This window comes from Physeter macrocephalus, chromosome 2 (assembly GCF_002837175.3).
Source record: "Physeter macrocephalus isolate SW-GA chromosome 2, ASM283717v5, whole genome shotgun sequence".
NCBI classification, from domain to species: Eukaryota; Metazoa; Chordata; class Mammalia; order Artiodactyla; family Physeteridae; genus Physeter; species Physeter macrocephalus.
In genome coordinates, this window is record NC_041215.1 from 95,060,686 (window position 1) to 95,088,079 (window position 27,394).

Genomic DNA, 27,394 nt, shown 5'->3' on the forward strand with positions numbered 1-27,394 from the left:
CTCCCGTAGCCCAGCGGGAAGCCCACCAGCTGCTCCCCTGGCAGCTGCACACTCGCCTCTGGGGCTGTTCCTGGGCGTCATTAAAATCAGAGCATCACGGCATGACTTTGGACTAGCTCCTTTGACACCACTGAATTTCTGCAGATTGTTTACTCTTCACACTTGGCCATCGGGAATGGACTCGGGGAGGCACTGGGGCCAGCTGACTGTCAGCTGTGACATCCTGGGCATGGTTGGTCAGTCTCCTCTGAAAGCAGAGGTCCAAAGATGTGTTCTAGGCCCCCAGGGAGATGGGCCTGATGGTGGGAGGCCCATCTGTTCACTACTTTTTCACCCTTCAAGGAAGGAAACCTCCCAGGCTTCTGAGAATTTAGAGCCCAACAGTGTAACGTGATTTTAACTAGCGATATATACGATACACATTTTTCCTTAGAAAATATAAAATCAGTTCTGTAATGCCTGTAACTTCAGTCTCTGTTATCACACAAATTATTGAGTGAAGAGTATCCCCCTGGCCTGAGCTGGGCAGATCAGTCTTTCTCACTGGAGTTGGAAATCGAGACAAAAATGCTCATTTCAGTCTGTCCTGGTTTCTCCAACAGAAAAGATGAGAGATGGGGAGCTGTGGATCAGCAGTGCTTGGGGCTGTGCACCCTGAGGAAGTAAAAACACCTGCAGAAAAAGAGGAACGAAATCTACAGAGAGAAAAGCAGAGAGGAGAAAGACAGCATGCTTCCCTGCTTCCTGCAGGCTTCCTGGCTCTGGTTCTAGTCCCTCAGGAGACAGGGCTGCCTCCACCCTTGGCCTGAAGTTCACTTCTCTTCTGTGCAACGTTAAAAAGTCTTTGCTAAAACATTGACTCCACAAGTTATATGACAACAAAGCACAAACGGAGTCCTTTTATCAAGTTCAACTATCCAAACTCTCAAGAACTTTAGAACACAGAAGTAATCCTACGATATATCCAAACAGTAAAAGGTATGTTTTTGGTCCAGAATGATACACAGCATCACTTGCAGCTGCGCCTAACCCTGCCAACTATCCTTCCTCAAAAAACCAGTAATTCACCATACATATATTGGGCAGCTGCTATAGGCTCTATTCCAGGTCAAATACTGAAGGTTTAAAAACCATTAAGACAGAGCCCCTGCCTCCTAGGAGCTCTCTATCTAGTGGAAATTAGATAAGAAGAGTGTACCATATTTCCCTAATGTACACTGGTAAAAGGATTCATTCTCCTTTAACACTGCTCTCAATGAAAATCTCCATGTTAACAAATTATACTACTACTTTGCAGAGTTTGTTTCATATTTCAAGAAGCCAAGCATGAGCCTCAGCTACAAAAATCTCAAGAATTTTTAAGGTTTGACTAACTAAAATTCTTTCAAAGGTGTTGGATGAGTGTTGCAGAGTTCTAGATGAGGAAGAAACAGTGTCTTCCAAGATGCTTACATGTCCAGCCAGATGAAGCAGATTACACACGATTTAACTTCCCTCCTCTGGTTGTGTAGAACCACCAACTTTGATATGATCAAGTTGAATTTCGAACCAGGCTATCTATGTTGACAGTACAGCAAAGTCCTTTTCGTCAAGGTAACAAAACTTATTTAGACACTGTCAGAGACCAGTTATAATATCAAGTCATTTTAAGAGATTAAAGTATAGAAATCTTTATATTAATATTTTTTCCACTTTTATATTGATTATGGATCAAAGTTCATGTTGTATTTTTAAGTTAATTTTGTGTTTAGAATAGGACTCATAAAAGTAACATCCATCTGATTATAAATTAACACATATTTAATGCAGGATATTTGCATAACATGGACCAATATTTTCTGGCCTAACTCACAAAGCCATTTTATTGCTATAGTCATATCTTTATTTTTATAATAAATTTCTTAGACCTTTACTTGCCCTATCAGCAGAAAGTCTAATATAGACTCTCCTCAAACTGTCTAAAGACCTCAAGGGTTTAGTCCAAAGGACAAGTGTGAGTTGTGTTTCCAATGCCAGGTCTAGAGGGAAAGATCTAGGCCCTTTCATTAGTACATAGTCCATTCTGTGAAAATGCCTTTGCTGGTTTTGGCCCCTGCCCAGCCATGGTAGGGCCCTGACCTGTGGATCTGCAGTTACAGCTCTCTTCAAGTCCTTCACATACTCAGCAAGAGTTACCATTTTCCCCTAATGCACAGCACTGGGCCAGGGTGGCTGGGTCCCAAGGAACTTCCAGCTTAGCCATGTGCTACGCTTCCTCCAAGAATGCCTAGGCTCTTATGTTTATGACGGGACACCTAAGTCTGCCCATTCCTAAAGATAATTTTATTTCAGGGCCTCATTACTGTTCTCTGTTAATGGGCTTTAGCCAGGCAATCCTGATAAATCTCGAAAAGAACAAAATAGAGTATTTGTCCCTGCCTTTCCAGATGGTCAGAGCTCCATATGCAAATTGTCCAGCTATTTCAACAAAAATCAGTTTTGTGGTCACTGTAATACATGGTAATATATGGTCACTGTAGAATATGTTGACTATACAGAATATTACAAAGAAACAAATTGAAATTACCCATAATCTCAACCATAGGTAACCACTGCTAATGTTGTATAGAAGGATTCTTGTCCTGACTTAACTTCTTAACACCCTCTGTGCCACTCTCCCATACCCAGCCTTGACACGGAGTGAGCATGCCCTACACTTTACTTCTCTATTCATTGTACTTCCTTTTCCTGGAATGCTTTCCTCACTGTTTTCACCTGTTGACATGTACTTCTTTCAAGGCCCAGATTGAATGCCACTTCTCAAAGGCATTTTGATCTCATCCTAGACTGACTAGCCACACCTAGACTGACTAGCTGTATATCTCTAAAGGCACTTATATTATGCTCTGGTATTGTTCTTATTTTTTCAGTAGTCTCAACTTTCTGATTAAATTGCAACCTTGAGAGTAACTCTTGAGAGTAAGAATTTTCTTTCACTCAGCTTTTCATCATCCGTAACAACTGGTGCAATGCCTTCCTTGTAAATAGTAGGTACTCAGCAAATATTTGTTGAAAAATATATGTAGGTACCAGCAATAGAAGGATGACATATCAATTTAGTTAGCCCAGTCAAATTCTTTAACTTTATTAAAATCAAAATGATATGTATTAAATGCCTATTACTTGTAAGATACCATATATTTACTATTTCAAAATTTTCTTAAATTTATTTTGAAAAAGTTCAGATGTGAAAAATTTAAAGAATAATATAATAAATACTCATACATCTACCATCCATATTGAAAAATAAAACATTACTAATGTAATTAAAGCCCTGCGAACTCCATCTGAATACATTTTTTTTCCCTCTCCACCATCTTGAGCCAAATGCTGAACTTGGGGATTACTCTTTCCAAGCATTTGTTTATACTTTAATCATGTTACACATATATTTACAATGTCTGTTTACTGAATTATTTATAAGTATTCAATTCTGAAAGACTTGTCCTCTGAAAACTATAAGACACTGATGAAAGAAACTGAAGAAGACAAAAACAAATGGAAAGATATACCATGCTTATGAATTAGAATAATTAATATTGTTAAAATGACCATACTACTCAAGGCAATCTACAGATTCAATGCAATCTCTACTAAAATACTCATGACATTTTTCACAGAGTTAGAACAAATGATTCTAAAATTTGTATTGGAACCGTAAAATACCCAGAATAGCCAAAGCAATCTTGGGAAGGAAGAACAAAACTGGACGTATCAAGCATCCTAAAACTATGCTACAAAGCTATGGTAATCAAAACAGTATGGTACTGGCACAAAAACAGACACAGATCAATGGAACAGAAGAGAGAGCCCAGAAATGAACCCACACTTATATGGTCAATTAATCTATGACAAAGGAGGCAAAAATATACAATGGGGAAGACAGCCTTTTTGATAAATGGTGCTGGGAAAACTGGACAGCTACATGCAAAAGGATGAAACTGTACTACTTTCTCACATCATATATAACAATAAATTCAAAATGGATTAAAGACTTAAATATAAGACCTGAAACCATAAAAATCCCAGAAGAAAATATAGGCAGTATGCTCTTTGACATCAGTCTTAGCAATATTTTTTGGATCTCCTTAGGCAAGGGAAACAAAACCAAAAATAAACAAATAGGACCATATCAAATTAAAATGCTTTTGCACAGCAAAGGAAACCACCAACAAAACAAAAAGGCAGCCTACTGAATGGGACAAGATAATTGCAAACAATATATCCAGTAAGGGAATACTATCTAAAATAAATAGCTCATATAACTCAACATCAAAAAAACAAGCACCAGACTGGGCAAAGAATCTGAGTTGACATTTTTCCAAAGAAGACGTACAGATGGCCAACAGTCACATGAAAAGATGCTCAATATCACTAATTATGAGGGAAATGCAAAAAACCACAATGAGATACTATCTTACACCTGTCAAAATGGCTATCATTAAAAAGGCAACAAATAACAAGTATTGATGAGGATGTGGAGAAAAGGGAACGCTTGTGTGCTGCTGGTGGGCTTGTAAACTGGTGCAGCCACTGTGGAACACAGTAAGGAGGTGCCTCAAAAAATTAAACATAGAACTACCACACAATCCAGCAACTCCACTGGGTATTTACCCAAAGAAAACAAAAATACTAATTCTATAAGAAATATACACACTAATGTTCATAGCAGCATTATTTAAAACAGCCAAGATATGGAAGCAACCTAAGTATCCATTGACAGTTGAATAGATAAAGATGTGGTATATATATATAATGGAATACTACTTAGCCATAAAAAATGAAATCATTTGTGACAACATGGATGGATCTAGAGGGTATCATGCTAAGTGAAATGCATCAGACAAAGACAAATACCATATGATCTCACTTTTACGTGTAATCTAAAAAACAAAACAAACAAAACAAAATGAAAACAGATTCATAGATACAGAGAACAAACAGGTTGTTGCCAGAAGGGAGTGGGGTGGGAATGGGCAACATAGGTGAAGGGGATTAAGCAGTAACAGCTTCTGGTTATAAAATAAATAAGTAACAGAGATGTAATATACAGCATAAGGAATATGGTCAATAATACTGTAATAACTTCATATGAAGACAGATGGTTACTAGAATTATCAAGTTGATCATTTTGTAATATATGCAAATGTCAAATCACTATGTAGTACACCTGAAACTACCATGATATTATATGTTAACTATATTTCAATTAACAAAGAATATTCAATTCTGCTTTAAAAAATAAGAGAAATGAACACATAGGGAAAAAAGTGAAACTAGAATTAAAGAAAATAGCTTATGAGACAGGCAAATTTTGTAAAATACGTAAGATTAAGTCAGTAACTTCTGAGACATGTTAGACATAGATAAAGTAAGTAGAGCATTTGAATAATGAACTATAATGAACATAATTAGAAATGGATGGAAAGACCAAGAAATACCTAATAGTCATGATACACTAAACATATATGAGGTCATGAATCATCAAATACTCATGACACACTGAAGATACAGGAGGCACACGAGGCATTCACTATTTACGAGGTCTTAGTTCGGCTGACCATTGACTCCTCACGTCCTCTGCACAACTAATGCAAAATAAAATCCATAACTGCTCATCAGGCTAATTACAATACAGCTATCAGCCAGATGCACTTGCTCCCAAACCTGCAGAGCAAGTGTGCATTTTGACACTAGGCACCTTCTATGTGTTGGGTCGCTTTGCTCAATCAGATCTCAACTCTGGTCCTTGTTGGCATACCCTTATCGAGGAAGACAGGGACAGGGCTGAGGATTCAGGTAGTGTCATCTTAAACTACCCCAGCTCTTTCACCTTGCTTTTTGTTGTGTGTTTTCAATTGATTTAATAAACCATGAGATATAAGTATCTCATTTTGGTCTGTAAGCCCTTCTGTTCTGTGATCTCTTGGAGAGCTTGCCTGTTGTTATACTTAACAGGCTTCCGTAGCAGCAAGGTAATTTCCCACACAACAATAGTATTTACAATTTTTAACCTTGATATAAATGTCATCAGATTGTACACATTTATCTGCCACTTGCTCTTTTATCCAACATCATATTTGTGAGATTCTCCCATGGAAGATATGTAGATCTATTTCATTTATTTTCACAGCTATATCCACTGTATGAATATATCACAATTTACTCATAAATTCTCCTATTGATATAATATATCAACAGGTTGTTTCCAAGTTTTAAGTACTGCAACCAGTGATGCTGTGAATATTCTTGGGCATAGGTAAGAGAGTTTCTCTGAGAATATACCTGGGAGTGCAATTTCTGGGTCAAAGAGTATGCACACCTTTAACTTGACTAAATATTGCCAAATTGCTCTCCAAAGTGATTACATCAATTTATACGTATATGAGTCCTAATGCTCTTAATCCTAGTCAACGCTTTGTGTTGTCAGACTTAAACATTTTTGCTGATCTAATGAATGGACTGACAGACTCTGGTTACAAAGTAATAATTCTGGCAATTAAAAAACCTTACCTTGCGGCATTTCCTCAGTATTTCAGTCATGAGGAGGAAAATCTGCACACATTTTGTGTCATATTTTTGGACTTTCCCATTCTCTGTTTAAGGCCAAGTATAGTTTCCCCTTTCTTTTTCCAACTCTGTGAACACCAAAGGAAAAACAAAATTTGTCTTTTTTTTTTCCCATAGGGATTATGGTTTGGAAGAATACCATGTTGGCTGCTTTATGTCACAAAACTATCCCTCTGATTATAAAGGGGCACAAGAAAAAGAATTTAGCTGCATCCATGTAAATCACTTATCCTTAAGTACCTGACATAACAATGGTGGGTCAGTAGCTGAACAACTATTACTCATAGGCTAAGCATGCACTCATTTAAAAAATTCTAGAAAGTTGCTCCTTGCCTCAGAATATCTACCCCACGGGCTTGTTCCATGCCTTAAATTTGACTATTAGAAATTATTGTACTGGGGTCAAATTTTTTCATATTTAAGAACCCCCCCAAAAGAAAACACATCTCAAAAAATACATTAGCACCTTGTTTGTCACATCTCTTTCAAAAGCAAAGAGGGAATGGGATATAGGACCTGCAAGTGCTATTGGGTATAAAATGGAAGCCATCCTCAACTTATTCCTCTCCCTAATCCAGCACATTCAGACAGGCAAATCGTTGTTCTTAATTTCTTGCTTAAACCTTTTGGGTGACTCCCCAACAGCCCTAGCAGTGTTCTCAAAGTGTGGTCTAGGGGTCCCTTTTGGCTTTAGATCCTCCAAGGTAATTGTTTAAAAAATGCAGATTCCTGAGTCCCAGCCCAGGCCTACACTCAGAATGTCTGAGTGTGAGGCCCTGGAATCTGTGTTTTGAACAAATTACCCAGTTTGATTAAAAAGAAAACTTTTTTACAATTGAGAAGTGTAACATGCATTAAGAAAAGTACTGGGGCTTCCCTGGTGGCGCAGTGGTTGCGCGTCCGCTCCAAGGTAATTGTTTAAAAAATGCAGATTCCTGAGTCCCAGCCCAGGCCTACACTCAGAATGTCTGAGTGTGAGGCCCTGGAATCTGTGTTTTGAACAAATTACCCAGTTTGATTAAAAAGAAAACTTTTTTACAATTGAGAAGTGTAACATGCATTAAGAAAAGTACTGAAATCATAAATATGCAGTTCAATAAATTCTTACAAAGTGAACAGCCATATAAGCACAGTCTAAAACAAGAAAGAGAGCCTTGCCAACACTTCAGAAGTCCTGATTGTTCCCTTTCCAATCACCTCCTTCTTCCCTAATTTTAACTACCATTCTGATGTCTAACACTACCAGTTTGATTCTTGCACTCACTGAAGATGAGGACTATACCAACAGGATAAAACCCACAACTGCTTAGAGTATCATATGAGGATGCTACATAATTTGTTCTTTGCAACCTCATCTTCTGCCTCTGCCCTCCTCACATTTCATTCTGAAGTCATTTGGAACCAGTTAGGTTTCATTTTACAATTATTGCCCTAATTCACTGCTCTTGCTTCATGCTGTTTCACTGCCTCTGTACTTGCTAGGGAGTGCCCGTACTTCCTGAGTCTTTCTATTAAATTCATCCTTCAAGACCTGTCCAATTGTCACTTTCTTGTAAGCCTCATGACTTTCACCCCTGTGCCCCATCCAAGGTAGAATCATCACCCTTTCCACTGTGGGACTAAGAACATCTTACAATGTGGAGCAACTATTCTTTCACATGTCTATTCCCCTTTCTAGACCAGGAATTAGGGCAGAGGCTTATCTATTTATTTTTTAAATTCTCTTGAGTATACTACAGTGTGTGTGTGTGTCCTTCAGTAGGTGTTTAGTTGTTGCTCAAACAATCTCCAGGTATGCACATCTTTGGAAAAGTAGCACACTGCAACATTAACACCTCCAGGTATATCTGGATCAGATCATATTCTTCCTTCTCAGGAAACAAACCAAACTCAGACATCAGGAGAACACTGGGTGCCTGACAGGGGGTGTGAAAGCTAGTGAAGGAAGCTGGATGAAATCCAAAGTGATGTTGCCTAGATCTCTGTGCGGCCCTGAAGAGAAAGGAGCAACCACATTGTTCGCAGCAGCACTGGGGACCTGCCTCACCTGAGTCCCCCTTTCTTTCTCAGACAGGACACCTAGCTGTCAGCTTGCTGTGCCGAGTGGGAAGCCTAGATTATTCTTACTTCTTTACAATGTCTTGTCCTGCCTCTAATGGCCGTCCCACTGTCCATCTGTTTCTGGGTGTCCATTCTTGTTTGAAAAATGCCACCTTATAAGTAACCTGTCTATTTCTTGACCTTAGCATACAAGGAAGGTGGAGCGTTCAGTTCTTCAAAACTCCTACTCCTCCACAGTATGTGTGAGTAGGAGTGGAGGGCGACACCCAGGCACACAGAGGGGCCTTGTGCAACTACCCTGGTGCTCAGAGGATCTGGATCGTAAGCATCTGGGCAGCCTGCCATGGGAACCTTCTCGGCAATGTAAATAGTCCTTACGCAAATGAACCTCGACTGTTAGGCAAGCTGAGAGGTTGCAAGAACAGGAATGAGAAGAATGACTCAAAATTTATATAATCCAGAAAAGATACTGTAAGACAAATTTAAAATCTATCAGAAAGTAGTCTGAAAGAGAGCCACTGCCGGTAGTTTGATTCCTGGGATGAGGATAGGAGTGGCTTTGAGTCTGGAGCTGACCAAGTCCAGCATGGAGCCAACACCCTTGGGAGATGTTTGTGCTTGTGAAATGAAGGAAGAGCAGAGCCCTGCAAAGGGCAGTCTTGGAGATAGAGAGCGGGCTCCTCTGTCCTCCCCTAAAAAACCACGCAGGCTGCAGAAGGGTCTCAGCAGTACTGGACCAGCACTGCATCTGGTGGGCCCAGTTTACTGCGGCAAAACTGGCAGTGAGAAACAGTGACACCAGGGGCTGCCCAGAAGCCAATTCTGTCATTGTTTGCCTGTGGAAGCCTAGTGAAATAATTACAAAAGCCCAGGGACTGCATACGTCCCTGGAGTAGGGGCACCTTCAAGAAGATACAGGTTTATACCTGCCTGAATGATTAATCAGAAAAATAAAAGAAGGATGAGTATATTTGTAACATTATAATATATATATACAGATATATATGATATATACACACATATAATGATACATATATATATACACACACACACATATATATATATATACTCACACACACATATATTCACATCTCACACATGGTAGGCTCACAATACACAAGAGTTATACAGGACTAATAACGTACGAAGGGCTCCATACATACATATTTGTTGGATAAGTTCCTGATTTTTTTTAAAAAAATTATTTATTTATTTATTTTTGGCTGTGTTGGGTCTTCGTTTCTGTCTGCAGGCTTTCTCTAGTTGCGGCAAGCAGGGGCTACTCTTCATTGCGGTGCACGGGCTTCTCATTGTCGTGGCTTCTCGTTGTGGAGCACAGGCTCTACACGCGCAGGCTCAGCAGTTGTGGCTCACGGGCTTAGTTGCTCCGCGGCATTTGGGATCTTCCCAGACCAGGGCTCGAACCCATGTCCTCTGCATTGGCAGGCAGATTCTTAACCACTGCGCCACCAGGGCCGCCCAAGTTCCTGACTTTTGTTGCTGTCTTCAAATAGATAAACATACAATTTTGTTTTCATTTTTATTTCATTGTAAACTGCTTTTGAAGCAGGATCTTTCTTTAAAACAACATTTAGGGCTTCCCTGGTGGCGCAGTGGTTGAGAGTCCGCCTGCCGATGCGGGGGACACCGGTTCGTGCCCTGGTCCAGGAAGATCCCACATGCCGCGGAGCGGCTGGGCCCGTGAGTCATGGCCGCTGAGCCTCCACGTCCGGAGCCTGTGCTCCGCAACGGGAGGGGCCACAACAGTGAGAGGCCCGCGTACCGCAAAAAAAACATTTAAAATTCCCCCGATTTTTAAGGTAATGCATGTTTGTTGTTAAAGTTTTGAAAACTAAAGGAAGCATAAAAAATTATAATACCATCATCTAGAGATAACTACTGCTAACATTTGGTAAATTTCCTTTCATATTTAGGTAGGGTGATTATAGTTTGTTCTGCTCTGTCCTATTTTGACCACTACTATTGTATCATGAGCATTTCCCAATGTTATTAAACGTATTCCGTTACATCGATGTGCTATAACTTAACCAATTCATCATCTCAGATGTTTTGCTTTTTCAATCTTGTAAATAATGTTGTAATAAATATCTTCCTCTTAATGTTTATAAACTTAGAATAATAACCTAGAAGTGAATTTGTTGGATCAAATTGTATGAACACTTTTGAAACTCCTGGCTCAATTTGCCAAATTACCCTTCTAAAGGTTATTTACCCTTTGACCAGCAATTCGCATAAGAGCCCCGACACCAGATTTGGAAAATTTTATTTGAGGAATATATTTGTAGTTGGAAAAAACTCTCACTCTGTCACTATTAGAGACTGTTGTTACAGTAGAAAGTGAAAAAAAATGCAGCAATAGTTTCTATTATTAAGAAATCAAGGTCCTTAAAATTTTTGACTACCATATATTATTGCCAATCCTGGGCAGGCTGATGAGTCACGATGTGTAAATCTGGGTAAGCACAACAATATAATCCAAACTGTAACTTGGCAATTATATGTGAACAGAACCATGTTTGATTTACTTTTATCTCAATAGTTTTAAGTCTCTTATTGTACAATACATGCATTGTCCTTTCCGAGTGTCTGCTCCTAGAAGGCAGTGTTGAGTAATTTGTTGTGACAATTAGCCCAATCATTAATATTAACACACTCAATTTCTTCATATGTGAACCATAGTATGGTGAAAGCACTTGGTGCAGAGGGTATTTTTTGAACCCATTCTGCTTTTCTTTCCTTTTCCTGATACACACTTGTACCTGATACATTCACCACCTCTTCCAATCCAACTTAAAGATAATATACAGGCTCTCTTCAAGTGAAGAGAGCAGGATGCCCGCTGTTTCTCTGTCCCTTCTTCCTGCACATCTATCCCCAATACTCCATTCCATCATTACCATCTGTCCCAGGTCAAGAGCACATTTTTGTGGCGAGCTTAGAGGAATTTATGTTGGGATGATCTCTTCTCTGTCTCTTCTTTTTTCTCCACCATGGACTCGGGTACTTTTTCTTTGGTTTTTCATTTCTTCCAGAAGAGTTATGTCCACTTTAGTCAGCTTCTCACAAATGCAGTTATCTTCTTTGTGTCTCTTCATCTCTTCCACTTTCTTCCAACTCTTGCCCATTTACTTCAAGAAAGGTTCTCTTCCTTCACATGCTCTTTTCTTATTCCTTTGCTCCACATCTTGGTTAACAAGTCATACACCTTTGTTAAGGAAACAAACAAAATCTTCCATCCACTCTCATGTGGAATGCTTAAAAGGGGGACTTGAGCTGGTGGGTCCTCTGCCGGCAAAGTGTAGATATGAAGAAAAAGACAAGCACAGAGACAAGGTGGGAGAGTGAGCACAGACTTGCTGTCAATCCAGCAAATTGGGTGGAGAAGAGCAAAAGCTAAACATGGGATTGTGAGGAACAAGAAAGAAAGCCAAGAATGTGGTGTGCAAATGGAAGACGGTTTAGATAGATTCCAGAGGCTGAGCAGAGTATTTTTTTTTAACCTACTTTCCACTGTGTAGTTAGCCTTGTGTAGTTAGCTGAGAATTATTAATGGCCAGTGCCTTAGTCCACTCAGGCTGCTATAACAAAAAGTACCATATGGGACTTCCCCGGTGGCACAGTGGTTAGGAATCCACCTGCCAACGTAGGGGACACAGGTTCGATCCCTGGTCCGGGAAGATCCCACATGTTGCGGAGCAACTAAGCCCGTGCACCACAACTACTGAGCCTGTGCTCTAGAGCCCATGCGCCACAACTACTGAAGCCTGCAAGCCTAGAGCCCGTGCAGTGGCAACAAGAAAAGCCACCGCAATGAGAAGCCCGCGCACTGCAACTAGAGAAAACCCGCATACAGCAGCGAAGACCCAAAGCAGCCAAAAATAACTAACTAAATAAATTTTTTTTAAAAAAAAAGTACCATACATCTGATGGCTTAAGCAACAAACATTTATTTCTCACAGTCTGGAATCTGGAAGTCTGGGATCAAGGCACTGGAAGATGATTCTGTATCTGGTGAGGGGCCACTTCCTGGTTTATAGATGGCTGTCTTCTTGCTATGTCCTCACATATCAGAACGGTCAAAAGAGCTCTCTGGGGTCTCGCTTATAAGAACACTAATCCCATTCATGAGGGCTTCGACCTCATGACCTAATAGTCTCCCAACAGCTCACTCCTAATAGCATCACATTGGAGGTTTGTGTTTCAATATATTAATTTGGTGGGGACACAAACATTCAGTCTGTAACAGCCAGGAATGAGTGGACAGTAGTCAGTGTTGTTGAGGCCTGAAATAGTGTCATGGAACAGTTAACTATACAGATCCTGCACAGTGAATGCCAGAAAAATGGGAAAAGGTGGGAAGAAAAGAGAAAGAGTAGCTGAGTTGTAACCACTGCTGCCAGAGAGGATAGAGGAGGAAGAAAAACAAGGCATTATCCCTAAAAAATGTCCAGAAATTCTCTTTTGATAGTCTTTTCAAAAGTTTCCATTTACATTCTCTGCTGTCTTGAAGACAAACTTTTATTTTTTTAATTAATTATTTTTTAACCATTTAACATTATTTATTTATTTTTCTCTCAAATTCCAAGAATCTTTATTTGCAGAATGAGAGGATTATTGTCCCTGAATGCCAGTTTTTAAAGAAATTTTTATTTTATATTGGCACAGTTAATGAAACCAGAATTACTCTTCATTCAATTAAACGTTTGGCTGTATTTACTGCCTAATACTATATTAGTATTTTTCTGCTCTTTATATCAGAAAGGTATAGTATAAATGTCCTTACCTGTAGAAGTCAATTGGATTAGATGATTCCTAAGATCCTACCTGGCTCCCCATTAAGTCTGTAATTGTGTATTTTCACTTGCATTTTATAAGGATTTATAGTCCATCTTGGGAATATAACAATTTCCTTTTTTTCCCCAGCAGGGATTGCAATACAACTTCCAAATAACCAACTTATTGGAAGCTAGACGAGTTGTATGCTGAATTTCTGAAAATTATTTGAAAATACTTTGAATATACAAAGGAGGTTGAACTAGGTGAACTTCATAATCCTTTACCTCTTAAAATTCTATAGTGTCAAGAAAGTGGCATGGACTTATATATACTACCAAATGTAAAATAGCTAGCTAGTGGGAAGCAGCGGCATAGCACAGGGAGATCAGCTTGGCGCTTTGTGTCCACCTAGAGGGGTGGGATAGGGAAGGTGGGAGGGAGACGCAAGAGGGAGGGGATATGGGGATGTATGTATACGTATAGCTGATTCACTTTGTTACACAGCAGAAACTAACACACCATTGTACAGCAATTTTACTCCAATAAAGATGTTAAAAAAAAATTCTATAGTGTCTTGTAATAAAATGCAAAGTATGAAGATTTGTTTATTTTTTTAGAAGAGCAAATGTTTTTAAAGTCACGGCTCTTGGAATGATCAGTTATATATATTCCTATTAGCATACCTTTAAGAAACTTGTTTATAATCTCCCTATATAAAATAGTCAAATCTCTATACACTAAAAAATCTATTTAATCTACATACACATCCAAAACTTTAAATTTCATATTGTAACATAAGGGAAATTTAAATTATATTTCTGATATTATGAATATTAAACAGGACTCAGTTAACTCTAGGACCACCACCACATAGAGTGGAAAATTCGTTAAGTATGGATGGAATTGTTCTAAGGCAACAGAAGAACAACAGGATAGAATTATACTATACCTTAGATCTTGTAGGTCACAAGCCATACTGTAATTCCTTCTCTCCTCTAAGAACATTTAAAATCATTTGTTCTTTTGTTTTGAATCACTGAAGCATTTTAAAGAAATCTTTCTAAAAGTAATAAACTAATGCTCTTTCAGGGAAACTTTCACTCTAATGTCAGAACCACTATCAACTTTCTACATTTTTTTAAAATTAAAAACTATCTTTAGTTTCACAATGTGGAATTTTTTTTTTGTCCAAAAACCCCTTATTTTTGCAAATGCACTAATCACCGAAGTATTTTTAATAATTATTTTTTAAAGATCCTATTAAACATACATTTATTGAATTCAAGGGAAGTGTAAGACATACTTACAGGATAGAATGGAATATAGAATAATCAGAAACCATAATTGTTACCTTACAGGATGGAATGCTGTTCCTTAACAAACCACCAGGGCCTGGGAATGGCAGAAGACTGTGTGTGTGTTGCAGAGGAGGTGGTGTTCAGGGGTAGCACTGGCGATGAAAGATGAAAGTAAGTGTAAGGAGGTAAATAAGAATCAATGTTTCTTTATCTGAGCTGTCTCAGATACGGGTGAATGCCTCCATTCTCTTGTTGAGCAGCCATATTAACTACACTGTTGTCATACAGACATATAGAATTGGATGCTAAAAGCTTAAAATTTTATCTTTCCTTCATTTTCCTGCCTCCCATTTCCCCCAGCACCATGGGTGTTTAAGGCAATGCAAAGTGGGCCAAAAATGCCATTCTTAATGTGGGAAAAATATACTACCTAAATGTGCTCAGAAAACAAACAAGGAGAGATTTCAGTGCTTAACTGTAGAAATAACCAGTTACAAGTCAGAAAAAAAACTATCTGCCCTGACACATTTCCTTTTCAGCATTATGTTTAGTGCTGGTCAGACAGATACAAGTTTGGGAAGAGGATTAAATGTCATTTCTTCCAACTCTGGAAACAATTTTACTGGGAGGCTCAACAGTCCAGGTAAGACTACGCATTTCATGACTTATGAATCACTGATTGTACATCTTTATGGGAGAAAATTATCTTTCTCTAGCTGTTCAGAGCAAACAATGTTTGCAAAACATCAGGATTCCAGAGAGGAACTGTAAGAAAATAATTTTGCAGATTTCATTTGTTCATTTGAAAATCTGTTGACCTATATCTTTCCCAAAAGCTGTCTTTATTTTATTACAACCGAAGTTAACTTTCTCTTTAGCAGAATAGGGTCCACAGCTGCAAAACCGAGACAATTAGGCTAAGATACACTTCCAGTAGTGATTCTTCCGTTGAAGAAAAATTCAAGGAAGTAAGCATGCTTATTCATATGAAAATCAACACAACTATTCCAGACAGAACCTTTCACTAATACTGGAGAAAGGTTTAATTATATATATTCCATTGTGGCATTACTCATTCCTATAACATGTTTTTGCAAAAAGAAAAAGAAAGATTCAGTACTTTAATAAGGTTTTTTTCTTTCAATGTTATCATCCCCATCCATTGCTGCAACATAAAGAGGTGGTATGAAGAATTTCCCATCTCAAAGAATGCCTTGTATCCCCATCAGCAAAGTAGGCACACTCTGGGAGGCCAGCCAGGATGTGGGACTGGCCTCCTATAAAGCTGAGTTTGTATATGTACGTTTAAACGGAATTTTACCTGTATTTGCAGTAGTTTTAGATTTACTAGATGCTCTCTACCCTTCAAGAACACAATGCTAAAATTCGAGGAATTCTTCCCTTTTCCCGTTTTTGCAAAGAAAGGAAAAATAGACCCTAAAACAAATTTCCAAATTTTTTGGCAATAGTTTAAGTACATTTTTGGAGGTGTTTTAATACTTTCTTTGGTTAGGAAAAGTTCATGTAAACTAAACTCAAATATTCTATAGCGTGCCTTGGGAACTCTATTCGAACACATGCCAGGACTGTTCTAGCGCTGTCGGATTTTTACACCGTGGAAATAGAAAATATTAACCAGTAAAATAACAAGCAGGTTTTCAGGAGGGTTGAGAAGGTTGGAATTAAGTTACCCAGCAAACAAGACAGTTGTCAACGCCGCACTTCGGGTTTGTGGGTTCCCACTCCTCCCCTCCTCCCTACGCCAGGACGGTGGTGGGGACGGGGCAAGATGGGCGGGGCTGAGGTGCTCTGGAACTGCCAGTTTTCCTCCCAGCGCCGCGCACCTGCCACCCCCACTCCCTGCGGTCACAGCCCACTTTCCGCAGGATGCCTGGGCCGGCCGGGAGGGGCGCACCTGGCCTACCAGCCTCGAGCCGGCGCGGGCGGGAGCAGAGGCGAGACGGGCGCCCAGATTAGTGGGCTGAGCGTGCTATTTTTTTTTTAAAGTCAGCCTCCCGGGGGATGTTGGATTTGGCGGGGCGTGCTCTTTGAAACACTATATTGGGAACCTCACACATTTAAAAAAAAATTTTTTTTTTTTTAATTGCAAACCTTCCCAGTTCCCTCGGCAGCTGGAGAGCAGGCCCGAGGCGGCGTCCCCTCCCTCCCTCCCTCCCTCCCGCCACCCCCGGTTTCCCCCTTCCCGCCCCCCCCCCCCGCCGGGAGCCTCCCTCCCTCCCGCCACCCCCGTTTTCCTCCTTCCCGCCCCCTCCCCCCGCCGGGAGCAGGATTCGCGGGAGCCGCCCCCTCCCGGGCGCCCACTTGGTTCCTCCCAGCTGCCGAGTGAATGGGCCGCCCTCCGGATTCCGCGGAGCGGGCGGCGGGAAGAGGCCGAGGCCGAGCCCAGGGCCCGGTGGCCGCCGCCCCCGCCCCCGCCCGGCTGCTGCCCACGCCGGGATCTGCGTCACTCAGCCGCGCGTGGGCGGGAGCCAGAGCGGCGAATGTAGCAAGAGCGGAATCTCCCAATGTGACAGCGGGCGGGGGGGTAGAGGCGGCGGAGGCGGGCGGGGGAGGGGGAGGGGGAGGGCAACGCGCGCGGGGAGGGGAGGCGGGGAGCAGGGGGGAGGACGCGGCGGGGGAGGTGCCGCCGCCGCCCGTGCCGGGAGGAGCCGCCGCCACCGCCACCGCGGCCGAGCGAGCGCCGTCGGGGCTGGCGGGCGGGAAGGAGCGGCGGGCCCGAGCTGGGGGAGGGGGGGAGCAGGGAGAGAGCGCCCACCACCTTTCCTTCCCCCCTCGATGGGAGCGGGGGCGTCCCGGCCGCAGCAGCCGACTGAGGAGAGAGCGCCGGGGGCCGTCACTTCGGAGTTGCTGAGGCGTCCTGGGGGAGAGCGCGCCAAGACCGCTGCAGCCGCTGGCCGAGTACGTACCAACTGGCTGTCCGCCAGCTGCGGGATGTGTTCAAGCTCGTGCGACCGCGGGCGAACTTGGAGCGGCGGAGTCTCTGGGCTGCGCCGGCACTTGGGGAAGCGGGCGTCCAGGGCAGCTGGCCCCGCGCGGCCGCCGCCGGAAGGAGACGGCGGTATCGAGCTCGTGTGGGCGATTCCCGGAGAAATTCGGTGCGCAGGGGCAGCGAGAAGAGGGCGAGCGAGGCAGCGGGGCCGACCTGTGCATTCTGCTCCCAGAAAGCCGGGGGCGCAGCGTCCATTCTCCTGACCCGGCTGGGGCTGTCGCGCGGGGCACGGAGCGCGGAGCGGTGGTGGGTTGCGTGGTGTGTTGTGCGCGGTGGGTGCGCGCGCCGGCCCCAGAGTTTTGCAGCCACCTTCCGCAGGGGCAGAATCTTTTTGTTGGTTTGTTTACTTTGTAAGAGTGTTGCACTTAGAGCCTTAATTTTCGTCCTGGGTATCCTCTCCTTTGGAATGTAGTTTTCTTTTTGAAAGCGGAAGGAGAGTTTTGTTTGGAAGTGGCTTACAGAAACTTGGCACTGAGGTGCGATGGAAGCGAGAGACTCGTGCTCGTTAAGGCCGAGTGTGGAATTTGCAAACACATGTGGGACATGCAAGCTTTGGATGCAGTAGTCTGTGACCTTATTCATGGAGAAAGGTTGCAAGTGCAATCAAATGCTTATGGGCTGCATTGTCAGGGTTCACAAGGCTCAAGATATGAAACGACACTTCGAGTGAGCCTAATTGTTGTAAGATCTTGGGGGAAAGGATAATTGAATTGGAATATACTTGCAATTATAGGTTCCGCAGACCAAGTTTTGCAGCAGGTGATCAGGAGGAATCCTTGACTTGCATATACTTAATTCCTCACTACGTGAGATCCGGGAGGCATGGAAAATTTCGGGGTAGATGTCAATTTAAAATTTCCTTCCGAAAGAGTTGATTTGGAGTAACCTGTCACTACCAATTGGTTTGCCAGTGACGTGTCTGCAAACTTAAGGAGTGCAAAGATCAGAGCTGAGAGGGAGATACTCAGATCTTGTTTAAAAATATTTTGGCAGTTTTAATAGATAATATTAGATTGCATAGGAACTGAATTTTAAAAAGATTAGTCACGTAGGAAATGCTAGGCTGTTTTGTTAGAGAAGTGCGCACGCAATGAAATACCTTCTTAGATTTTCACTTTTTTGAAAAATTTCCTCTCTAAAACATACCAGATTATGACACGTCCTGATTTATGTGTGGGTTTTAAGAAGGAATATTGGGAGAAGGGATGCAGAGGATTTACTTTCTCTATTTTGGGTGGGTACTGATATTTTCCAGAAGACCTAAAAAGCTGCCTCTAGTCTAATCTAAGTGCCAGTAAAAGTAGCTTAGATTCAGGGGATATCCTTTTTTCCTCCATTTTCCAGCATTTGAAACATTTAATATTTTCATTAAGTTTTAAAAATTATCTTGTTCTTATAGGTATTACCTTGCATGTAAGTGTTCTCTTGAGAGTTTATATATGTCTGGCAAGGTCAGCCTTCTTTATTCCTGTTTGAGTATTAGTTATTGGAAAATCAAGTCTTGAAAAAAAATGTTAAGGAACCACTGGAAGCTTTCTTGTTTTAATTTTACTATTTTTAACATCTTGCACAAAAGTTAATATGCCATCCTGGTGTTGGAAAAATTTCGTTTTCCTTGGCTCTGGTGATTTCCTATTATATGTGAATAAATCAATAATAATAATAAAAACATTGAGGCAGTGTAGATTTTTATTTCATTCTTCCTGCTAATTGTGGATGTAATGAACATGACAGAAATCCTTAGGAATACTATAGCTGACACAAGGAAATTTAGCGAGCTTATATAGCTAATAAATAATTTGATATATCTGGTGAATACATCTTGTCTTGTTTCCGAATTATTAATAAAATTGAATAATCTCAGCTAAATTAATTAAAAAATTTTCTTTTTTGATGACTAGTAAATAACATCCATTGCCCTGTAGAAAAGTTAATATATTTTCATTCTCCTTGTTGCTATTTGGAGAATCAGTTAAAGTATTAGATATTTTCTTTTAATCACATATTAAGAGCATATTGATTTATTATTAAAGGTTTTGGGTGTTTGTACCGTGGCTGCTTTGAAAGAAGAAATTATAATGTATGACAAAGTGGGGGAGACCTTTGAAGAATTTATTGCATGAACTTTAAAAATTTAAAGTAAAAGATGGTTGCATGGAAACAGAAGTATGTCAGGTTTTTGTGTCTGTTGATCTAGACTCTGTCCTAAGACTTGGGGTTCATCTATTCCATTATGGTAAGTCAAGTTGTTTTTGTTGGTGCTATTCATGTGCATTACTGGAAATAAAAGCTTTGTACAATTTACCTTTAAGTGTGAAGCTGTATTCTGGATACCACAGAAGCATGATATATTTTATGTTACTTTCTTGGAAATGACCATTTTTTAATATGTTTTGAAAAGGTTAAGATCTTGCTTGTATAATCATCTTGTGTATGCATATTTCATGTGGAGTTTTATTAAAAATAATAAGGAATAAATAATGCCCACTTAAGCATAATACAAGGTTCCTAGCCCCTTTGCTTTGGATTTAGTTTTATTTTAACTGCTTCGTTCATTCTTTTTAGTAGAATGAAGAACAGTACAGTTATTATATTAAATGCAAATTTCCTTTTTGATCTGACATTTTCAAAAACTAGTGCAGTAGTAGAATATACTTAAAGTTAACAATGGAACAAGTGGGAAGTTAGAGAAGTTGATTTTGGGGGAAAAAGTAGCAATCCTCATCTTGTCAGAATTCTCACAGCTAAAACATACCATTAAGCTTTCAAATAGTTTTGTCATTTCTCAATACATTGTATTTAGAGAGTTGCACCTTAACTTGTACAGTATGTCAACTTAATAGTTTTTAAAGATAAATTTCTGGGAAAAAATGATAAAATTTATATGTACTGTGTGCATACTACATGCTCAAATGGCACTTAATGTTTGTTGAATAACTTGACTGTTAGTTGATTGAAGAATTTCCAGCCATATTATATGAAATACTAGTGTTTACCTGTTGGTATCACAGCTAAGTTAATGCATAGTTATTGTTTAATTGCAAAATAAATCTGATTTTTTTCTAATTTTGATAAATTTAGGGTTATACATTGAAACTTTAATTAAAATTTTGAGGTTTATAAGAAATTTTTTCCAGCTTCATTCAGAAGTCAGAAAAAATCAGCAGAGAACATTTTAAGTTTCCTAAATTACTGTTAATTCATTAGAAGCTATATGTTTAATTCATAGCTATTACAGTAATAAGATCCAAAAATATCTTGACTTAAGATATATCCCCGCATGCTTATTAATAAATATGCCTAGTTAAATTGTTTGGTACTTGAAACACATACACAAGAGTGAGGACCTGGGTCGACCTGCTATCTTAAATAACCCATGATGTAATTAAACTACATTTAATTATTTTAGGTTGAGTTCTGGGACTGGGACAAAAATGACAAGAATTCACTTCCTAGGCTTAAGGCTTATCCTTCCCTAAGCCAAATTCTGGCTTGTCATAAACCTTTCCAGTCTCAACCTGTAGTGTACCCATTGTACCCTTTCCCCAGGCTCCTATACCTTCAGGCTACATTTTCCCAACCTTGGCAATACTTCCGAGGCTTTAAACGCGGTCACTCGCCTCAGATTTCCTATCTCCTTCCTTGCCATTTCCCATCTCTAGCTTTCATTCCCTTAGCGTATACTGGATCTCATCTAGGTGTTAGAGGAAAACAATCTGGTGGAACTAATTCACCTTAATCTGTAAGTGACTCATGAGCTAACGCTTCCCAAGTTTTTTCACATTTTTTTAGAAGTCTGTTAAGAGGTTGCTGTTAACTTAGATAATTTTAAAGTGAAATTTTCAGGCTGTGTTGGGAGGCAGGAATTTATAGTCCTCTGCATAAATAAGTCAGATTTTACTAGGATTTTGCCCTTGGTTTCTCCCCACTTCTGGCAGAGTCTCTTCTTTGGAATGCCATGGACTTCATAAAAGCGTGTGTATACATATATATTTCCTGTATCACGAAGAGGAGGATTCAAGTGTAGTGTTCATGAATCCATTTGAGTCTAATGGTCATTTATAGGATTGATGTTTATTAGGGGATAACATTTTAATTGGTCGAAATCAAGAGGAAAGAGACCTGGGATCTCTCGTGCCTGAAATTGACTTAAAAGGCTGCTTTTGGGGCTGGGCTAACATGATGTCTGTTGTCGCCACAACCACATGTGTTCCTGTAAAGGGAGAGCATCCGGCCATCTTATGGGAATCCACCACACAGGCTATAAAAAAGGGGAAGTATCGAGGATGAGAGAATGAAAAAGATTGTAGGTAAAGTAGCAGGATGTGCTTTTGTTAGATTGGACCCTAATTTACACAGAGGTTATTCCTTTTGGAATATAAAAGGAGGCTGCTGATCAGATTCTGACTCATACGTTGGGTTTCCTTCAACAGAATCCTTTATAGAGATGTTGTTCTACCTTGAACGCTTTGCTGGGAGTAGAGGGGGATAAAAGATGAATGAGAACTAGTCCCTACCATCAAGGAGCTTGTAGCCTAAGGTAACCTGTTCTACAGGACCATGTCAGTCTGCTTCTCTGTTCCATGGCTCCTTATGTATTGAAGATAACATTTGGCATAGCATTTATCAGAGTGGTTAAGTGTGTGCTTGCTCGTCTGTATCCTGATTCTTAACAGTTTCTCTGTGAAGGACCATTTGAGGAAAGTCCAGTGTTTGGCACGAGCATAGGGGCAGGTTAAGGACCACAGAGGAGGCTGGACAGGTCTGGGATGCCTATATGAGTAGTTTGGATTTTTTCCTCCATGAAGTGGGGAGATTTGCATAGGTGAGTAAAGAGCCACACCTGTGGGCTTCCCTGGTGGTGCAGTGGTTGAGAGTCCGCCTGCCGATGCAGGGGACACGGGTTCGTGCCCTGGTACGGGAAGATCCCACATGCCGCGGAGCCGCTGGGCCCGTGAGCCATGGCCGCTGAGCCTGCGCGTCAGGAGCCTGTGCTCCGTAACGGGAGAGGCCACAGCAGTGAGAGGCCCGCGTGCCGCAAAAAAAAAAAAAAAAAAAAAAAAAAAAAAGAGCCACACCTGTACTTTAGGAAGATAAAGTTGGCATTGCAGTATGGGATGTATTGAAGGTGAGGTAGCTGTTTTCAAAGTTGGTGCAAGAAGCAGGGGGAAAATTAGAATTAGGTGCTTTTGAGGCAGAGAAAGAAAAAGGGTGGTGATGTGGCCTAAGGACATGTAGGTTGGAGGAAGGAACAGGAAAACAAAAACATGAACGGATAAAGAAGATATGGTCTATACATGCAATGGAATATTACTCAGCCATAAAAAAGAATGAACTCTGCTATTTGCAACAACATGGATGGAATTTCTCTTAATTTTGGAATTTATAAAAAGGTCACACACAGCATGGTTGTTCCAGCATCTCTTGAACAGGCCAGGTAACTGGAGTTTGCAGCTGAGTAGATTTACTCTACTCGCAGCTTCCTATATTATATAGCATTGTGTTAGGATCCTTTTATGTTTACTTCAGATTGGAGAGATGCAGTTTTCTTTTGATTTATTTGACCTGCATGTCAAAGCACAAATAGGTACAGAGTTTGTAAAAGCAGAAAATATCATAAAAATTTTCTTTTAAATCAAATCAAGTTAATGTATGAAGTGGTGGTTGTTTAAATGATCCCAACAGGCTTTGTAGGAAACTGAAACATTCTCTTAAAGCAAAAAGCTTAGGGAGAAAACTCCTTTCCCAGCAGTAAGTGTGGGCCTTTAGAAAGCCTCCTGGGAGTCTAAATAGTTCACTTATTTATCTTTCATCTGGTGTCTTGACTTTGGAAATGTACACTGGGTCCTATCAGTCCTTATGGGGATATTATAATCATAACTACTTTCTTACCGGAACTTAAGGGATTTCTCTTAGGAACTAGGGGGTTTCCTTTCTTTCTGGGTAAAGATGAGAAAGGATAAAAGTTGAAAATTAATATTTTCTAAAATCATTGCCTTATCTCAGAAGAATAAAACCTAAGTTTGGGTTTTTAGTTCTCCTTAAGTTTCTCTTTTTACATTTGTCCATCATATATTCTTTGTTTTCTTATTGCTCATAAAAAGATTCAAGAACTCTGTTCTAGATTTTCTCATGTAATTTTTACTTTATTCCATAATTTGGGGGAGTATATATGGTGAGATAATTGATGACACCATAAATCTTGCAAGGTTACAGTCCTCTTATAAAAATGATTTTGTGTGTATATGTGCATACATATATATTTATACGTGTGTATAGATATTTTTTTGTGTGTATACTTTTTTTTTTTTTTTTTTTTTTGTGGTATGCGGGCCTCCCTCTGCTGCGGCCTCTCCCGTTGCGGGGCACAGGCTCCAGACGCGCAGGCCCAGCGGCAATGGCTCACGGGCCCAGCCGCTCCGCGGCACGTGGGATCCTCCCAGACCGGGGCGCGAACCCGGTTCCCCTGCATCGGTAGGCGGACGCGCAACCACTGCACCATCAGGGAAGCCCTATACTCTTGAATTGAAAGCTTGTGGAGCTATTGCATTAGGTGTATGAAGGGAAAGTAGGTTTCCTTTCCTCTACCTCAGACACTTTCTAGAAACGCTTCCATTTGGTATAATGTTGTTCAATACAGACTTTAACTTGTGTCTGTAACTCCCAAGAGCTTGTTTTCGTGGGTTTGTGTCCAGCTGGATGATAGATTCTCTCCCCAAAAAGTCTCCCCTGGAGTGGGAGGACAAAGCAGATCCTCCTGTGGGTGATTCAGAAGATGCAGGAATGTTTTTTCCAGAGAACTGAGGTGGCATGAACATGACGGTGGTCTCAAAACCTGTAGGAGTTCGTGGTGCCCAGAGAGTGTACTAAATAGGGATCTTCTAGTGTAGTTTGCCAAATTTACCAAATCATGAGAGTCTCCTGAGATGCAACCCAAGGACTAGGAAATTATATTTTTTCGGAAGCACCCCACATGATTTCCTGGCTGTCAGCAGACTTTAGTGGGCTCAGATTCAATCTTTTTTTATATATCTTGGGAAGTCATCAGGTCACCTGGCAATGCCCTTATAAAATAACCATAAAATTTGAGGAGGTCAGTAATTGATTAGAGCAGATTGTGGATGACACAGAGGTTCCAGGAGATGGGGGCTTCCCAGGAGTCAGTCCTTAGGGTGGTAGGGAAATGCATTCTCCTTGGATGGGATGACTGAAACTGGAATTTTGGGTAGAATTCTGGTTGATGGCATAAAGCAGAAGTCCCAAATTTGGTGATCTGGCCTTCAGGGCTGTTCCTAATATTCCTCTGCTTGTCTTATCTCCCAGTTAACAATTGCTCCGTACTTTCTGAGTTGAGAGTGGAGCTTTCACTTTGCTTTGGTGTATGTATTCTTTTGGCCTACTATAATTTTTGCCCGTAGAGGGCTATAGGGTCCTTTTAATCCTAAGGGTGCATTGATTACAAGTTTGTTTCTCTTAAATGGAAGTACTTGGCCAACTCCTTTTTGTCTGTGGAAGGTCTCCAGGCAACTGTGAATAACTTTTAAAGGCTGCTAAGAGGTCAAGAAGTGCTTTGCTGGGTCTTGTTCTGTCTCTTTAAAGGCAGACTTCTCTGCCTAGCTTGAGCTCTAAAAGTATTAGTTCCTTGTCTTTGTCTCAGGCTCTCTGCTGCTTCTTTGGAGGGATCTCCCACCCTCCTTGGCTTCATCCTCTGTCTCTAACCCTGAGACACACTTAGGCTCCAGTCTGTTATTTTGCACACAGGACAGTTCTACTTAAGCATTCTACCTTGTGCCATGTTCAAGTGCCATGTGTTTGAAAGGGAATTCCATCATCCCTGATTTTCTGTATCCCCAACGCCTGTTGCAGTTCTAGACATTTCTTCTCCTTTTCATCACTTACACCTAAGTGATCACCAAGTCTTGTCTGAATTTTTCCTGCCTCTTTTTTTCTCAGTTCCTAAATATACCACCTTCTATCTTATCAACTCCAGTTCATACTGAAATCTCTCATCCTTTGCCTGCCAGACTAATCTTGCTACTTTTTTTTTTTTTATAAAATGGGAATTAACTATACCTATCTCACAGGGCTGTTGTGAGGATTAGACATAATATAAAGTGTTTGTCATACAGTGTGACACAAAATAAGTATTCAGCGCATGGTAGCATAGTATACTTCTTACCCCCTTCTGAATTTGATTATCCTTCACTTTGCCTCTGTGTCCACACCATGGAAGCAGCAAAGTGAATAGTCAAAAATATGGGATATAGAGCCCTGTGAGCCTTTATTTGAGTCCCTAGACTTCTGCTTAGCTAGTTGTGAGATCTCAGGCAAATTACTTATCTTCTTTGAGCCTTTATAAAGGGAAACTATTACTGAATATTGACCATTTAGGTTGATAGGAGAGTAAAATAAGATAACTTATGCATAGAGAGAATGCTTCCTTAACAGTCAGTTGCTATGCAAATGCTGCTTGTTTTTTATTCTTCTTCCCATACTGATCTCTTAAATCCTATAGTGTCTAACAAATAGGCTTAAGAAGTTTGGAGCAAGTGTGATGAGTATTTCCTCTTCTTTTTGCAGGTTAAGCCCATCCACAGTAATGGCCACGGCCCTACCCAGGACCCTGGGGGAGTTGCAGCTGTACAGAATATTACAAAAAGCCAATCTGCTTTCTTATTTTGATGCCTTTATTCAACAAGGTGGTGATGATGTCCAGCAACTCTGTGAAGCTGGAGAAGAGGAATTCTTGGAAATCATGGCACTCGTGGGCATGGCTAGCAAGCCCCTTCATGTTAGGAGGCTACAGAAGGCTTTGAGAGACTGGGTTACAAACCCTGGCCTTTTCAATCAGCCGCTGACGTCCCTGCCTGTCAGTAGCATACCCATCTATAAATTACCAGAGGGATCACCAACCTGGCTGGGAATATCCTGCAGCAGTTATGAAAGGAACAGCAATGCCCGGGAACCTCATTTAAAAATCCCCAAGTGTGCTGCCACCACCTGTGTGCAGAGCTTGGGACAAGGGAAATCAGACGTGGTGGGGAGCTTAGCGCTGCAGAGTATCAGTGATTCCCGACTCTGGCAAGGCCACCATGCCACCGAGAGCGAGCACAGCCTCTCCCCAGCTGATCTTGGCTCTCCAGCTTCCCCAAAAGAAAGTAGCGAGGCGCTGGATGCTGCTGCCGCGCTCTCTGTAGCCGAGTGTGTGGAACGAATGGCCCCCACGCTGCCAAAAAGTGACTTGAACGAAGTGAAAGAGCTGCTAAAAACCAACAAGAAGTTGGCCAAAATGATTGGTCACATCTTTGAGATGAGTGATGATGATCCACACAAAGAGGAGGAAATTCGAAAATATAGTGCAATATATGGCAGATTTGACTCCAAGAGAAAGGATGGGAAACATCTCACGCTTCATGAGGTAAAAAGCCCACATTTTTCTTTGTGCATATGTGGTGTGTTGGTAATAGTTTGCAGCTGAGATACATTACCTGAAAGCAGTATTAAAGACATTTAGGTTTAGCAAAATGTAACTCTTTAGTGAAAATAGACCATATCTGTTGTGTGTGTTAGGGTATTTTTGTGTTGAATTCAAACATGTTGAGCTTTGGAACTAGAGTGT

The 27,394-nt window shown here is 40.9% G+C and overlaps 1 protein-coding gene and 1 long non-coding RNA gene across 4 annotated transcripts in view; one reads left to right on the forward strand and one right to left on the reverse strand.

Moving 5' to 3' along the window:
• Positions 1 to 17,633, reverse strand: part of LOC129392643 (uncharacterized) — a 60,851-nt gene extending 43,218 nt beyond the window's left edge. Inside the window, exons 1-2 of the long non-coding RNA XR_008618889.1 lie at positions 17,545 to 17,633; positions 14,819 to 14,917 (exon numbers count right to left, since the gene is read on the reverse strand). This is a non-coding gene — a long non-coding RNA (uncharacterized lncRNA). The remainder of the gene's footprint in view (positions 1 to 14,818; positions 14,918 to 17,544) is intronic.
• NAB1 (NGFI-A binding protein 1) overlaps positions 17,576 to 27,394 on the forward strand; it is a 42,569-nt gene continuing 32,750 nt past the window's right edge. The window contains exons 1-2 of one of the 3 annotated variants that reach the window (XM_024115622.3): positions 17,576 to 17,684; positions 26,356 to 27,193. In XM_024115622.3, coding sequence (XP_023971390.1) covers positions 26,375 to 27,193 — 819 coding nt within the window. In that variant the 5' untranslated portion in view covers positions 17,576 to 17,684; positions 26,356 to 26,374. Of the gene's footprint in view, positions 17,685 to 17,766; positions 17,882 to 26,355; positions 27,194 to 27,394 lie in introns of those variants that run through there. The other 2 variants (XM_024115621.3, XM_028480219.2) reach the window with 2 other exon arrangements.